The 15,957-nt window shown below is 35.8% G+C and overlaps 1 protein-coding gene across 4 annotated transcripts in view; it reads right to left on the minus strand.

Moving 5' to 3' along the window:
• Positions 1 to 1,314: 1,314 nt before the first annotated feature.
• The window catches only part of LOC110647516 (transcription initiation factor TFIID subunit 2), a 30,126-nt gene continuing 15,483 nt past the window's right edge, over positions 1,315 to 15,957 (minus strand). For 3 of the 4 annotated variants that reach the window (XM_021801397.2, XM_021801398.2, XM_021801399.2), the window contains 7 exons: positions 7,394 to 7,480; positions 5,412 to 5,501; positions 3,523 to 3,581; positions 3,361 to 3,451; positions 3,116 to 3,281; positions 2,828 to 3,011; positions 1,315 to 2,631 (listed from right to left, as the gene is read on the minus strand). In XM_021801397.2, coding sequence (XP_021657089.2) covers positions 1,455 to 2,631; positions 2,828 to 3,011; positions 3,116 to 3,281; positions 3,361 to 3,451; positions 3,523 to 3,581; positions 5,412 to 5,501; positions 7,394 to 7,480 — 1,854 coding nt within the window. In that variant the 3' untranslated portion in view covers positions 1,315 to 1,454. Of the gene's footprint in view, positions 2,720 to 2,827; positions 3,012 to 3,115; positions 3,282 to 3,360; positions 3,452 to 3,522; positions 3,582 to 5,411; positions 5,502 to 7,393; positions 7,481 to 15,957 lie in introns of all 4 variants that reach the window. The other variant, XM_021801400.2, reaches the window with a different exon arrangement.

Genomic DNA, 15,957 nt, shown 5'->3' on the forward strand with positions numbered 1-15,957 from the left:
ATCAAAACTGCCAAACTGAACTGTCGATTCCAGTTTAGGTTTAGGTTGGAGACAGTAACAGGCCGACTAGTCCATTAAACCATGTATGCGGTCCATCTTAAGTTTGACTCAATTTGATTCACAGTACAACCAAAACTGCTGCCCATGTTCTTACGCAGAAAATGGAATGAAAAGTTTCCTACTATAAGAGAGAATCCTTCCAACCTATGAACCTAACACAAATGCGTAAACAAATATGAACTTGAAAGAGCTGCATAGAGCTGAAGGAGATGGAAATGCCACAAACTATAGATTACGGACCTAGCTAAGGTACATATGAGTCTGTGAAGTGTCTTTTTGAGAGATCTTGTGAAAGCAACCTAAGATTGATTCAGATGGTAGCAGTTGAAGTGAAACGGTGGTGGTGGGTAGGGATCGGTAGAATCAGAAGTAGCTGCAGGTCACTTTTTGACGGTCATTTCTTTGATAAGGTACCATATAAAAGAAAAAAGAAAAGCAACTAGAAGAGAAAGATCCCCCAAATCCATTTCTTGGAGTGCTGATGAAGTCCTATTGAAACCCTACTTTCTTATTGCCTAAATTGATCTGTTCATCACCAGTTGACTACTGCTACTATTTTATGCCTTGTTTTTCTTTTTTGAACTTGGATTTAGATTTTTCACCCTTCAACAAATGGGAAACTATTGTAAAACTTTTCACAATATGAAGGTTTGGCAAGGAATTTCTTTTACTTTTATTGAAAAAGAAAAAGAGCAAAGCAGTATACAATTGCATAACCATGCTTTGAGCCTCTATTAACAAGATTATTATGATTTTGAAGGCACTGTAAAGCACGAATCTTAATGTTTGGACAAAGGAATCAAAATATGTTGAAAGGCATAACAAAAGGTGATGTTTTAGTTGTGATTGTTTTAAATCAAAATATAAAGCAAAATAAAAGAATTAACATTTACATACGCTAACTTTCTAACATTAATTTAACCCTTCAAAAGTATCATTTATTTTTAGAATCCTCTTAACAATAATCCAGGACCAATTCACCTTTCTTTATCCATGTAACTTCTTCCCCTTCATCATCCTGCGACTCACCAATCAAAATAAGGCCACGATTGGGTTGATTAAATACACTCGATTAGGCTTTTTCTTCTCTCTTTTCTTTGAATCATATAGCCAAATATCTTCCAATTCAGAATTTGCTCAAATCCCCCCTCCCCCTACCCCATTGGATGAGTACTGGGTCAGAGGGATTAATATAAAGCCATCAGACCAGCCCCCATATCTCGCACATGCATTTCCCATTATTCAACAAGAGCATGCACAATCATTCAACAAATTTTTTGAATTCTCAAGGAAGTTCCCCACATTACACGTTCTCTTTCTTACACATTCTGGGGATATACAAGCCAAAAATTCCAAGGGAATTTCTATAATGAAAGGAGGATAACTACATGCTTCTATGATTTATTCAGCGTCCTGTTCTTAATTTTAATTCGAAATCTTGGTGCAGAGTTACCTTCCGATGGCTCAGGCTTAGTGTCCACATAGGTGTTGGCCATTTTGGAACCACTGGATTCCCTTGGTTTCAACTGCACAGTTGCCAACTTAATGCTGCTGGGTTCCTGTTTCTTAATGCGCGAGTCTACCGAAGATGCCTTTGCATCATCACTGAGCAGCTTTGCCATTTCCTTCTCCTTCTGTTTTTTCTCTTTCTTCAACCTCTTCCGTTCCAGGTACTCTGGATCATCCCTGTGCCCTTTATGATCTTCCCGTTTCCGTTTCTTTTCCTTATCTTTTTTCTTCTCCTTTTCTTTCCCACGAAAAGGAGATACCACGGCAACTGATGAACCGCCATCATGATCAAATCTTCCAACTGAGAGGGTTTGCAGACTAGCATACTTTTGTGCACCACTGTCGACATTGTTATCTTGCATGACACTAGGAGATGATGGATCCTCAGGCTGAGGATGCACAAAAACTTTGCTTGAATCAGCAGTGCACTGGAGTTCCTTCCCAAAATTGTCACCATCACTTGTGAGTTTTGCACTGCCGATGCTAGCAGTCATCCGCGACCCATGGTCAAGACATGAGTTGACTTCCTCAATATTTTGATTGCTTGCACTCACAGCCTCAGTTGAAATCCTTTGGGGTGCATCCACAGAAACGGAGCTGGTGGCCCCACGATCAGTTTCATGATGCCTGCCTTGAGATCTCTCAACAGTTTGATTATCAGCCTCCTCTGCTCTACTGGAAGCAGCAGATTTTTTTACCCTAATCTTAACAACTGGCATCTTACGTTCAGGATTGTTAGAGACTGTATCTGCTTCCTTCAAAGATTCTGGAATTGCTGAATCCATCTTCTGCTCATGATTGTTGGAGATCGTATCTGGTTCCTTTGTATCTTCTATGATGACCAAATCCATCTCACGCAGAAGATTGCTGGAAACTGTATCTGCTTCCTTGGGAGCCTCTTGACTAGCAAAATCATCCTGATCAAGTTTTGGAATGTCAGCAGGAGGCTCCAGAGGCTTTGTTTCTGGGACGAGTGCCGCAAAAACGTTCTTTGGCTCACATGTTTCAGCATCACCAAGACATAATGTTTTATCTCTGGGAACCCCATATAGTGTCGGCGCTCTGAAAACAAGGTTGGAATTCAAACTCAACATTAAATCTGCAAAGTAAATGCATGCCAGCTTCTACCCACCCAAATCCTTCATCAGTCCTGGCAGACACCAAGGATTTGGTTGGGTCAGTCCAGCCAAGACAGACAGACCCAAAATCACTCTACCAAGAAAATTACTGACAAAGGCAAGGAAGAAGAGGCATCTACCTTCCTGCAAGGATATGTAAGATGCAGAACAAGTTATGCCGAAGATATATATTGTTGAATGCTAAATGTCCTTCTAGCACACTAAGCAAAGCCACAAGTGTTGTACTCTTGATATCATCCTTGGAATCAGATCTGTCTCGAATCTGACATAACCGCATAGCATGTGCAGCAAGTTTTGCTTGCCCTGCAACCAAGAAAAGTAAAAGTGATGCACACACTCTTATAACACATTCACAAGGAAATATTAAAAATCTAAAATCTTTGCCACACACACACACAGTGCAGAACCTCTTAAGGTTTGTTCTTCCTTCAAATATCTGATAAACAATGACAATGCTGCATCAATGCCTCTGTAGTGGAATTCCAGATCCAGGAGTGCTCTGCTAGCTTCAATTCGAATTTGCCATAATGTCTTAAAATCTTGAAAAGGTTTAATGAGTTCAAAAACATGATCCTGCAGCAAGTAATGAACCTATCTAAATCCCAAGAATGGCTAAGATGTTGGAAAGCAGCCTATAGATATAGGCACTTACAAGATGAACAGATCCAGACAGCTTTAAGGCAATTTGTACCAATGTACGGATGCAGCTGATTGTCAATATACCATTGTAGCTGGGCATCAGCCTAGTAAATGCCAAAGTTAGTAACCTTATTATAAAACCCATTTTATCAAAAACAATAAGAAGTCCTTGCACCTGTCAAATTGCAGAAGCCGATCAATGCGCTTGAGAAGAGATGATAAAAAGACAACACTCTGTCAAGAGGATAGGAAGCAACAGAGAGTACACCTTCAGAATCATACATATATACATTGAAAAGACTTCAAAATACCATAAAAGTATGTCAAAACATCATCCCTAGGAGATTAATTTAGTCATATTTAAACTTCGTACACTGCTAGGAAGTTCAATAAGACATGAAAATGGCCCATGCACAAATACCAGAAACAGGGAAACCAAATTGCTTTGTCATCCAACACAATGGACGATAGAAACAGAAACAACTAAGACCGACTTGTCTGCAGAGAATCCCCACAACCAAGAACTGAAATCCCAAACTTCCACACTTCTCTTTTTGGAGGCATTTGGTCGCCGTAACTCAACATTCCCACTTGGAACCACTTCCTGAGAAAGTAGACTCCCAAGAAAGTAATGCCAGGAATATAACATCATGATGTTTGATTAGAAATAAAAGTTTGCTTGGAATTTGCAAGTATTATGTTTGGTCAATATATAAAAATGTAAATACATATAATGAATTACTATGGTATGGCACCCCCAAAAATAAATACATTATATTTAATTGTTTATTTGTAAATTAATTTAATTATTTTCTTTATAAAATATAGAATATATGAAATTTTTACTTAAATTCAATTCAAAACACAATTTTAATATTATTAGAAAAATAAAGGTAGATAACTTTTTTCTGCAGAATATCAAAAAGAATCAGTACTTAAAAAATAAATAATAATATTTATAATGCTTTATTTTATTACAAATAGAGTTATAATTAAATGCAATATCACATACACACACAAAATGGGAATGCAACTTTCACCCTTTAAAATGATGAAGTACTTCCCATGTACACGTAAAAAGTTATGGTAGGATTCATTAGTTTAGGAAAGTAACTTTCTCATAAATACAACATTCCCATGCAAACTAAACACAGGAAAGTAACTCACCCTCTTGGACAATTCTGGCAACCAAATGCATCCTTTATGTACTCATTCCAAAATAGAGAACAGAATTGCCAAAAGAACAAAAAAAGCAGGAGACAAAAGGTGCAAAGGAGAGGAAGGATTCCCCTGCCAATTAACTCTGGGAGACTGTCACTAACCAAAGACTGCTGTTCTTATGAAATGGATGGGCATGTGACACGTTGTTTTTGCTGACCCAGCACCATGTTGTTAGCTGAACTCTTTCCAATGAAATGTGAAAGAAATGAACTTCACTATATTACTCCATAAAATTCATATTACAATCCTTTTACATGAGTTTAAATTTGGATCTTTTCGGTAGAGATAAAATATTATGTTTCAGCAAATCTTTTCAAGCTGACAACTTTATGAGTTTGCCAAAATGCTAAATTCCATCAAAGACCAAGAACCAGCATTTAAACCAAAAACAATCAAGTGAAATAACAAGCGATTGTCAACCTTATCTATTTTTAAATAGATGAAATTCGAGAAAAATGTGAATATATGAAAAAAGGCCATGCATTTAGAAGGGCATACTACATTCATTGGTAAATCCAACTTAATGAACTTCAAACTTTTTGCTTTCAGAGTTGCCATGCAAAAGGATTTGTGCATGCAACTTTGAGCATGTGTGTGTGTGTGTGTGAGAGAGAGAGAGAGAGAGAGTAAATGCACACATACAAATATGAAACCTACCTAACAAATTTAAGATGAAATCCATAATTAGCTCAGCATTTACTAATTCCTAAATCCTAATATACTAATGTCGCAGATCATAGAGTTTTGTAGTTTAAAATCAGATTAAACCAAGCAGCAGCAGTTGAAACGTTGCATGATCAATCATCAACAAATTAAATGATATGTGAAACGTTATTCACAAACCTGTTGCCCAAATTCAAGTTGACCCACTGACTGGACTAATGCAGCAAGCCAGAACACATCAGAATAAGGATTTCCAGTGTTATCATTATACTGCCAAACACCAGAAAGAAAACAAAAATTGTGTGAACTAAGTGTATTGAACACACCATTTTCTTAAATAACTATTTCATAAGGGATTCAATGCAGACTTTGTAGCATATACAACACAATCAATACAGAAAATGCAGCATCCACAAACATATTCACCACGCTGAAACTTGAAACGAACAATAGGATGATGATAAGGGAATTACTGCTTGAACCTCACATAGTGACACAGGATATATTAGATTCCAAGCTCAGGAGCTTCTCTATATACTGCAGATTGTCCTAAATTGGCAAGCCTCACTGTTCCACTACACCTCCATGATCCTGGTTTTAGATGAGATAAACTACATAGGTATAAACCACTTCCCTACTTGTCCCCTATTCTTTTTTTATTATTATTATTAATTCAATCAACAATTCTGTTTCACAATGAATTGCAATCTGGCCACAAACGATACCCTTTAATCAGCAAATATAAATTTACAGGATTGACAGTATCCTCCATAAAAAGTACTCCTGCAGATTTGAATTGTAGCTGCAAGTCACCTTCTGACGATTACTCATGAAGGCTGAGGAAAGGCCATAATCAAGACTCATGAAACCATTATTAATAACTTATTCTTAGGGCCGTGCCTGCATAATGCAATTAATCTAGTAATATTAGTCAGTAGAGGCTTCCTTCAAATAGCTACTATATTTGTTGGGATTGCAATTGCATCCCTTAAATAACTGCATCAGTGGCAATTCAGTTTCCATCCACCATCAATCATATAAAAAAAACCATCCAGCTGTTCCATTTGTTTTTATTATTATTACTTTTTCAACAATCCATTTTAAATTTGAATTGCAATCTGCCACCACTACCCTTTCATTGGCTAATATAAATTTACAGGACTAACAGTAAGCTTCATAAACAGTGCTCTCTATAGATTTGAATTGAAGCTGCAACACTCATCTTCTGAAAAATACTCATGAAGGATTAGGCAAGGCCACATCCAAGAATTATGAAACCATGATTAATAGTTTATTCTTAGGGGCAGTGACTGCATACAGCAGCTAATCTACTTAAGTGCAGAGGTCCCACAAAGCAAGCATTTCAAAAACCTAGGCTATATAGAAAGGAATGATGAAAGTGAGAGAAATGTCAAACATATGATTGAAGATGAACAAAGTGAAAAAGTGTAACAAGAGTACTTTAAAATCACAAAATGCCAAGTCTGTTTACATTCAAAGGAAATTTTTATAGATCATAATTCCACAAGCTATGATAAATAGCATCACGCATAGAGCAGTAAAAACAAAGCATATGCACAAGGTTATCATGGAAAATGAGAATGATAAGATGGATGTACAAAAATACAATAGCTGAATAAAGAAAGAATGCAAAGAATTTTTGTTTCATATAGTGTAAATCTAAATCTAAAAGCAGTGAGTAAACATTTCCCTTTCGAGAGAATTTCTTTAGGAAGAAGTCCCCTAGGTTTTCCCAAAGACTTAGAAGTTCAATGGCCTAAAACCTAGCAATTCCTGCTCACAGCCAGAAAGAAAAATGGCACCTAACGAGAAAAATTCAAGAGATGCGAGAATGAAATGGCTTAAAGATGTGCATTAAAGACCAACAGAAGCACTGGTAAGGAAGATTGAACATTTTAAGTGAAGAAAAAAAGAGGAGCCTAGATCTTTTTAAAAATGTAACCCTAGACCAGATGAAATAGATTAATAATAATCCATATAGTTGACCCCAACTAGTATGGGATTAAAAGTTAATGAAGTTGAGTTGAGAAAACCATATATTACTAAAATGCAACATAGATTACAAAAAAAAAAAATCAAAGGTCAGTACATAATTGATGAAAGATCATAAAATGAATTTGAGAAAATGAAAAAAAACCAACCTTGAGAAGTTGCAAAACAAATTCAATAGCTTCCCTCGGGCTTTTCTTGTCTGCAGCTCTAACTGTTGCTACAGCTTGAGGAATTGCCTAAATTAATCAAGAAAATGCAAAGGAATTTATAAATCTATTATCTATCTGAAAAAATTTAAAAACAATAATAAGGTCTTAGCTCAACATCTAGCAAGACAATAACACCTCTACTGCATGCCAACAAACATTTAAAAATCTTAAACTAAAATAAATAAATTGAAGTGATTATGGGAGATGTAGACAAAATTTTAATTCTGCCTTGATCTGTTTTAACATCATTAGATTTGGAACAAGTTTAAAGCAGTCATTTTTTACATACTAATAGGAAGGGGAATAATGGCGGGAAAGGGAGTTAGTAGTGTACAACTGACTCTGTAAGGAAGTTACAACAGATTGAGTTAGTTCGTTGTATGAGCTGCAGAGAAGTAGTTGCCGAGTTAGAGATATAAATTCTCAACCAGCTGATCTTGTAATTCATTCCAAGAATTATCAAAGAAATAATGCTTCTCAACTTCTCTCTCAACTGTTCTTTTGTTCCCTCTCTCTCTCTCTCTCTCTCCCCATAATTCTTTCTCTATTTCTTCTATATATCTCTGTTAGGGTTCCATAACCCTAACATTTGGTATCAGAGCTATCGAATCCAAGAATCAGTGGGTAATTGGTCCTTGGGGGTCGGAACTATCACTAGATCAGCTGTAGTGAGTCCAGAGATGGTAAAGAGTGCTGAGTTGGAAGAACAAGTGAGAAACTTACAAGATGTTTCTCGAAATCTGCAAGAGATGGCTTCGAGAACTGCTAAAGATCTGAAGGAATTTAAGGAAAACATGGTGAAGAAAACTGAAGGTCAAAATGTTATCATGGAAGAATTGCAAGCCTATATGAGTGCAGGAAAGAGTAAGGGAGCTAGTAGTTCTGGTGAAGGTGGAAGTAGATCTAAAAATGTTGGATCTCAGCCAATATTGGGAAATGGCAAGGGTTTACTACCTAATCCTACAGGGATCCAGAATCTGCAGAATGTAGGCAATTCTAATAACTCTGGAAATTTTTCTTTTACAGAGGGAATACTACAGATTTTGCCTGAGATAGAATTGGTTACTTTTGATGGGAAAGAACCTAGAGTTTGGCTGAGGAAGTGTGTGAAATATTTTGAGATTTTATAGGGTTCCAATTGACCAAAAGGTACCAATAGCAAGCCTGTTTTCGGTGGATAGGGCAAATGCATGGTTCCATAATTGGAACAGGGTGGAGTACATTCTTGAGAGGTATTTGAGAAGGGAATTTGTAGTAGGTTTGGGGATGAAGGGTTAGAAGATTTAATAGAGGGATTCATGAAGCTTAGGCAAGAGGGATCTTTAGAAGAATATCAAGATGAATTTCAGGAATTGAGAATAAGTGTTGAAACTAATGTATTTAAGAGAAATCTTTGTGTTTTTCATATATAAAATTCTTTGTATATGCTCCTATTTATATACAAGTGATTTATCCTAACAAGGAAATTAAGAAAAATAGGAAATAATAATACAATAGGAAATAGAAAAGAATAATCAAATAAGATCCAAATAATGCATTACTACAACAAATCAGGGATTCCAACACTCCTCCTTAAGTTGGTTCATGTATTTCACATATGCCCAACTTGCAAACTAGAGTATGAAATAAATTACTGCTTAAGTCCTTAGTAAACACGTCGGTCAACTGTTTTTTTGAAGACACACGAGAGACGCTCAAAATTCCATCCATTATTTTCTCCTTTATAAAGTGTCGATCGATCTCTATATGCTTAGTCTGATCATGTTGGACAGGATTGTGTACTATGTTGATGGTAGTTTTGTTATCACACAATAAGGATAAACTGTCGATTTTTGATAGCATCATTTCTTTCATCAATTTCTATAAACATAATAGCTTACAAATACCCAGTGCCATGGCCCTATATTCTACTTCTACATTGGATCTAGCTGTCACATTTTGCTTTTTACTTCTCCAAGTGACTAGATTACCACCAACAAAAGTACAATAACCAGTCATAGACCTCCTATCATCAAAAGATCTAGCCCAATCTGCATTCGTAAAGGCTTTTATCTGGAGATGGCCACGCCTTGAAAAAAGGTCATTTTCCGGGTGCAAATGTCAGATATCTCAAAATACAGAAAACAGCTTCTAAGTGAGGTTAGCTAGGATCATACATATACTGACTTACTCGACTCACCGCATAAGCTATGCCAGGTCTAGTATATGAGAGATAAATCAATCTCCCAACCAACCTCTAATATCTTCCTAAGTCAATTGATTCCCCAACTCATGCTTGTAATCTATTATTAGTTAAAATAGGTATTTTATAGATTTATAGCCCAACGTTCCCATTTCTTCTAAGAGGTCTAAAATATACTTCCTTTGAGAAATAAAGATTCCTTTGTCTGCTCTAGCAACCTTTATCCAAGGAAGTATCTTAATTTATCCAAATCTTTAAACTCAAACTTATAAGCCAAGAGTTTCTTCAGATGAGTAATTTTCTCATCATCTCCTATTACAACTATATCATCAATATAAATAAAAAGCAATGCGATCTTACCTTTACAGTGTTTCATTAATAGAGTATGATCTACACTGCTTTGATAGTATCCAAAAGATATCATGGCCTTGCTAAATCTATCAAACCATGCTCTAGGTGATTGCTTCAGACCATACAATGCCTTTTTCAACTTGCAAACTCCCTTTGATTTTATCATTATCGAATTCTGGAAGAATCTCAATATCCACTTCCTCCTCTAAGTCTCCCTGTAAAAAAGCATTCTTTACATCAAATTGTTGTAGGTCTCACTCAAGATTTGCAGCACATGATAATAAGATTCTAATGGTATTCATTTTATAACAAGGGCAAAAGTCTCCTGATAATCCACTTCATATGTCTGAGTGAAGCCTTTAGCCGCTAACCTTTGAGTGAAGCCGCTAACCTCATCTTATACCTTTCAATAGAACCATCTGCATTATGTTTAACTGTGAATATCCACTTGCATCCCACTAGTTACCCCCCCCGATGGAAGAGAAACAATATCACGTCTCATTTTTTGCTAAACCTCTCATCTCTTCTACCATAGCTGCCTTTCATTTTGGATAAAGACATGCCTCCTTCCAACCCTATGGTATAAAAACAGAAGAAATAGACAAGACAAAGGCTCTATAAGAAGGAGACGAGTCATAGGAAATAAAATTAGAAATATGATGCTTAGTCAAACCCTGACTCCTTTTCTAAAAGCAATAGGAACATCAAGATCATAATAATAGCATTCAACTCAAAAATAGAATTAGGATCATCAGGAAGTAAAGGAGACACCACATTCTTCAGGAATTGATTCCAAGATACTGGTTGATTGGGTGTATCAAGCTCCATAGCTATATCTGTCTTATTCCGACACATGTAGGTTCTCAAATCCAATCTATTCAATTTCCCTAGGGTTTAAGGAGGTAGTTGGTCTGATTAGATGGCTCACACTAAGGTGCGACCCAAGCCTAATAGTCTCCCCCAAAGGTGGTTGGGAAAAAACACTTCTTCTCTTTCCTCCTTATGCTCCCCCGAAGAGGTGACTTGACCAGAAAATAAGGCTCAGATTCTCTAAAGGTAACATTCATACTAAAAAAATATTTTCTGGTAAAAGAATGATAATATTGATAGCCCTTTTGAGTACCCGAATGACCTATAAATACACATTTAAGAACTCTAGATTCTAACTTCCCAACATTTGTTTTGTGGACAAAACAAACACGTCCAAAAATTTTTAGAGAGTATAAGAATTATGGCCTTGTAAAACCTCTAAAGGGTTTTTAAAATTCAGAGTTTTCAGAGGTATTTTATTGATAAGATATGTTGCAACAAGAATTGCATCCCCCAATAAGGTGTAGGAAGATTCATAATAAACATAAGAGATCAAGCCACCTCTAATAAATGTCAATTTTTTCTTTCAGACACCCCATTTTTGTTCACAAGTATTGACAACTATTTTTATGCACTATACCATTTGAATCCAAATAAGCTCAAACAACACCATTAATACATTTTGTGCCATTATCAGTTCTTAAGATTTTAACCTTAGCATCAAACTGTATGCAAATCATTTTGTGAAACTCCTGAAAGCAAGAAAACACTTCACTTTGTGCTCTCATCAAATAAACCTATGTCAACCTAGTACAACAGTCAATATAAGAGACAAACCATCTATACCCAGACAAAAAAGTAGTTTAGGTAGGTCCTCATTGATTAAAATAAATAATTCTTAAAACGGACCAATCTTTTATTATTTGTTGAAGGATAAGACCGTCTTGTATGTTTAGCAAATTCACAAGCATCACAAACTAATAAATCTAAGTTGTAACTTTTAATCAAATTAAGGTATAACCTTATTAAAACAGGAAAAGATGAATGTTCTAATCTCTTATGCCATTAGATAATCTCCTCATTAGCACTCATAGACAGTCCTAACAAAGCCTGGTTTGCTTCGGGCTTTGAGGAACTACAACCGTCATCTACAAAATTATAGACCATCTTGCAATCTATCACTGCCAATTACTTTCCCTGTTTTCAAATCTTGAAATATGCAATGAGTAGGAAAAAATTTAATTTTGCAATTAAGGGCCTGGATAATGGAACTAACAAATAAAAGATTAATAGAAAAGCAGAGAATATGAAGAACTCCAGTGAGATTTATATTAGGAGTGCATGTGATAGAACCTGTACCAAAAATTGTGGTTAAGGAACTATCCACTATACGGACTTTTTTTTTTTTTTTTCCTGAGCATGGAGAATAGGTAGAGAATTTATTTGAAAAGTCTTTCATATGTTGGTTAGCTCCAAAATTTATAACTCAACAAGATTTGTCAAGATTGGCAAGGAAAACATTACCAAATTTGACAAAATTTAAAGAGCCAACTGTGAAAGATTGAAATTCAAGCCGAGACAACAAATGCCTTAGAAATTGAATTTCTTTACTGAAAAAAATTCCAATATCATTTGTTATTTCAGGTAATCCACTGTTTCAAACATATTCGCTTGTGATCAGGTCAAGGACAAGGGCTGGATAGAAGCGCAACACACAAGAAACAGTTGAAAAAAGCTGGAATAAAGGTTCAAGTGCTGTGAAAAGTAATGCGAATAGTGCCCATAGATCGTACACGTGAATAGCGCGCATAAACAGTAATAAAACCCACCCTAATGAATCGAAAGCTTTGATACCATGCAAAAACTAATGTATTTGAGAGAAATTTCTGTGGTTTTCATATATAAAATTTTTAGTACATGCTCCTATTTACATACAAGTGGTTTATCCTCACAAAAAAATAAGATAAATAGAAAATAATAGTACAAAAAGAAATAGAAAAGAACAATCAAATAAGATCCTAATAATCTGCTACTACAACAAATCAGGGATTGCAACAATAAGAATGGAAAGATTGATGCCTCAATTATGTGAATATTATTTTATGTTTGCTATCATGGGAGGTTTAAAGGATGAAATTAGGTTGATTGTTGGGATGATGAAGCCAGTTTCCTTATCACAGGCTATTGAGGTAGCTAGGCTTCAAGAGTAAGTATTAGAAGTCAGTAAAAAGCCTAAGAATACCAGTAATTCTTCCAAACCTTTTAGAAGCCAATCTACTATTTCTTCAACTCCATCTGTTTCCAATTAATCAAATCAATATGCCAAACCTGATCAGTCCTATCAATACCCTTTGAGACCACCCAATTCTTACAAAACAAATCGTGCAACTGCTAAAACCCAAGTTATCAGCAACTCTTCCAATCCACCACTTATCACTAGTTTATCTACAGCATCTAAACCAACAAATTCTTCTTTAAAACCTATCAAGAATCAATATAAGCCTTGTTATAGATGTGGGGAAAAGTATTTTCTAGGGCATCAATGCAAGCAAAAATCATTAAACGCAATATATGCTGAAGGGAAGGAAGATGATGGGTGTGAAGAGAAGTGGTTTGAAGCAGGAATGAAGCTAAAGGAGGGAGGGGATTTGGGAGATGATACTTTGTCAGTGCATGCATTAGACAGTAATCATGGAATTGATACCATAAGGATGTTAGGGATACATAAGAATAGGCAACTGGTGATATTAATTGATAGTGGCAGTACCACTAGTTTCCTTGATAAAAGAATTGCTTGAAAGTTGAAATTTGAATAGGTGAATACACCATATATTGCTATTACATAGCTAATGGGAGGAATTTAGGGTGTGATTTAAAATGTTAGCAAGTGGAAAATGGAGAATTGTGAGTTTAATTTTGACTTGAAGATTTTAGATTTGGGTGGATTTGACATGATATTAGGAGTTGATTGGCTAAAAAAGCATAATCTAGTACTATCTGATTTTGAGGTATGTGCAATTACTCTTACCATGGAAGGGAAATCATGGGTTTTACATAGAATTTGGGAAGGTATGTTGCAATCTGGCTTGTGGCATTCTGCGAACATATTTGATAAAGGTGGTGAGGATTTTCAAACTCCTTTATTTTGTATTATGGATTCTAAACACTCTTTATCATATGCTACTTACACTTCTGTGATGGATGAGAGAATGCAACAGTTACTCCAAAAGTATAAAGGGATTTTTATAGAGCCTCAAAAACTACCTCCTTTTAGGAATCACAATCATGCTATTCCCTTGCAGCATAATGCTCAGCCTGTTAATATTAGGCCCTAAAATAACCACATCACCAAAATGCAGAGATTGAAAAGTCATTAGTAGATATGCTTTCTGCCACCATAATCCAACCTAGTAACAGCCCATATTCTTCTTCTGTTTTATTGGTCATGAAGAAGGATAGAAAAAGGAGGTTTTGTATTGACTATAGGAAACTTAATGACTTGATAGTTAAAGATAAGTTTCCAATATTGATGACTTGTTACACGAATTAAACAGGGTTGTCATCTTTTCTAAAATCAATTTAAGAGCTGGTTACCATCAAATAAAGATGAAGGACGAGGATATCATTGCATTTAGAACACATCGTGGGCATTTTGAATTTAAAGTGATGCCTTTTGAGCTCACTAATGCCCTGCTACTTTTCTAGCCCCAATGAATCACATTTTCCAACATTTCTTAAGGAAATTTGTACCGGTGTTTTCAATGATAAATTGGTTTATAGCAAGGATATGGAGAGTAATTTGCAACATTTGGACCGAGTGTTTAAAGTGCTACAAGACCAAAATCTTTTTGCTAAACAATCTAAGCATTTCTTTGGGCAAACTAAAATTGAATATCTTGGGCATATCATATCAGAACTGGGTTGCAACTGATCCCAAGAAGGTTGCCGCTACGATAAAATGGCTTGTTCCTACTTTAGTTAAGGATCTCAAGAGTTTTCTGGGACACAGGCTATTACAAAAAATTTATCAAGAATTATGGGGTTATTTGTAAGCCCTCAACTAATTTATTAAAGAAGTATTCATTTCAGTGGAGTGATAATGTTCAAAGGCCTTTCGAGAAGCTCAAGGAACTAATGTCTACAGCTCCAGTCTCAGCTTTACCTAATTTTTCTGAACATTTGTCATTGATCAGTAGGCCATATTTTTATTGATGTTGTCTTTAAGCTTCATGGATTGCCTCAAATTATCACTTCTGACTGAGATAAAGTCTTCCCTAGTCTATTTTGACAAGAATTATTCAAGTGTTTGAGAATCAAATTGGTTATGAATTAAACTTATCACCCTCAATCAGATGGACAGGAGCTACTTTAAACTTGTTTTGAGCACACCAAAGCAAAAATATCTCAACAATCCATATTGTCCCTGTGCTAGACCCTCTTACCAAGATAGTACTAGAAATGAGTCTCAACATGAAATTAAAAGTTGGGTCCCATATTTGGGTAGCCTCGGACCTGCCAGCCAAGAAATAGTTGGTATTATTGGATATTGCTTTCTAAAATTTCTTTTCATCAAACACCTCAGTCCCCTAGACTGCTCTTCCTTTGTAAGGAATCCTAAACAAACCTTAAAGTGATAGTTCCCTATCCACACCTAAACATCGAAATTTTAGTGCTGGCTTGTGAGTATGGGCATGTAGTTTTAGGTCAGCATTGAATGAGGAGATAAACTCCAAGACTAAGGTAGGGTAAACATATTCAGCTGGAATAACAAAAATGTGACAGGATTTTAGAGAAAAAAAAATAGAATACATACAAAATTTCAAATAATATACTGGTTTAAAAAAAATGACAACAAAAAAAGAATTTCAGAATTTGAGGAGGGATAGAAGAGAAGAATGAAGAAAAATAATGGACATGTTTAACCAACCAAAAAAAAAAAATGAAACAAAAAGGAGGTGGTGGCACGATCAACTTCTCTCTCAACTTTTTTTTTTTTTCTAATATGTCACCTTTTTCTCGCCTTTCCTCGCCTCACTTGGGCCTCGCCTGGGCACCTAGGCAGCTCCTAATTGAAGTTGCCCTGTCTGGAGGCTTCACATGCGAGGTGCCTGGATTTCACCTCGCTCGGGCACCAAGGTGAGTGCCTAGGCGCCTGGAGATA

The sequence above is a fragment of the Hevea brasiliensis genome, chromosome 2, assembly GCF_030052815.1.
Source record: "Hevea brasiliensis isolate MT/VB/25A 57/8 chromosome 2, ASM3005281v1, whole genome shotgun sequence".
NCBI classification, from domain to species: Eukaryota; Viridiplantae; Streptophyta; class Magnoliopsida; order Malpighiales; family Euphorbiaceae; genus Hevea; species Hevea brasiliensis.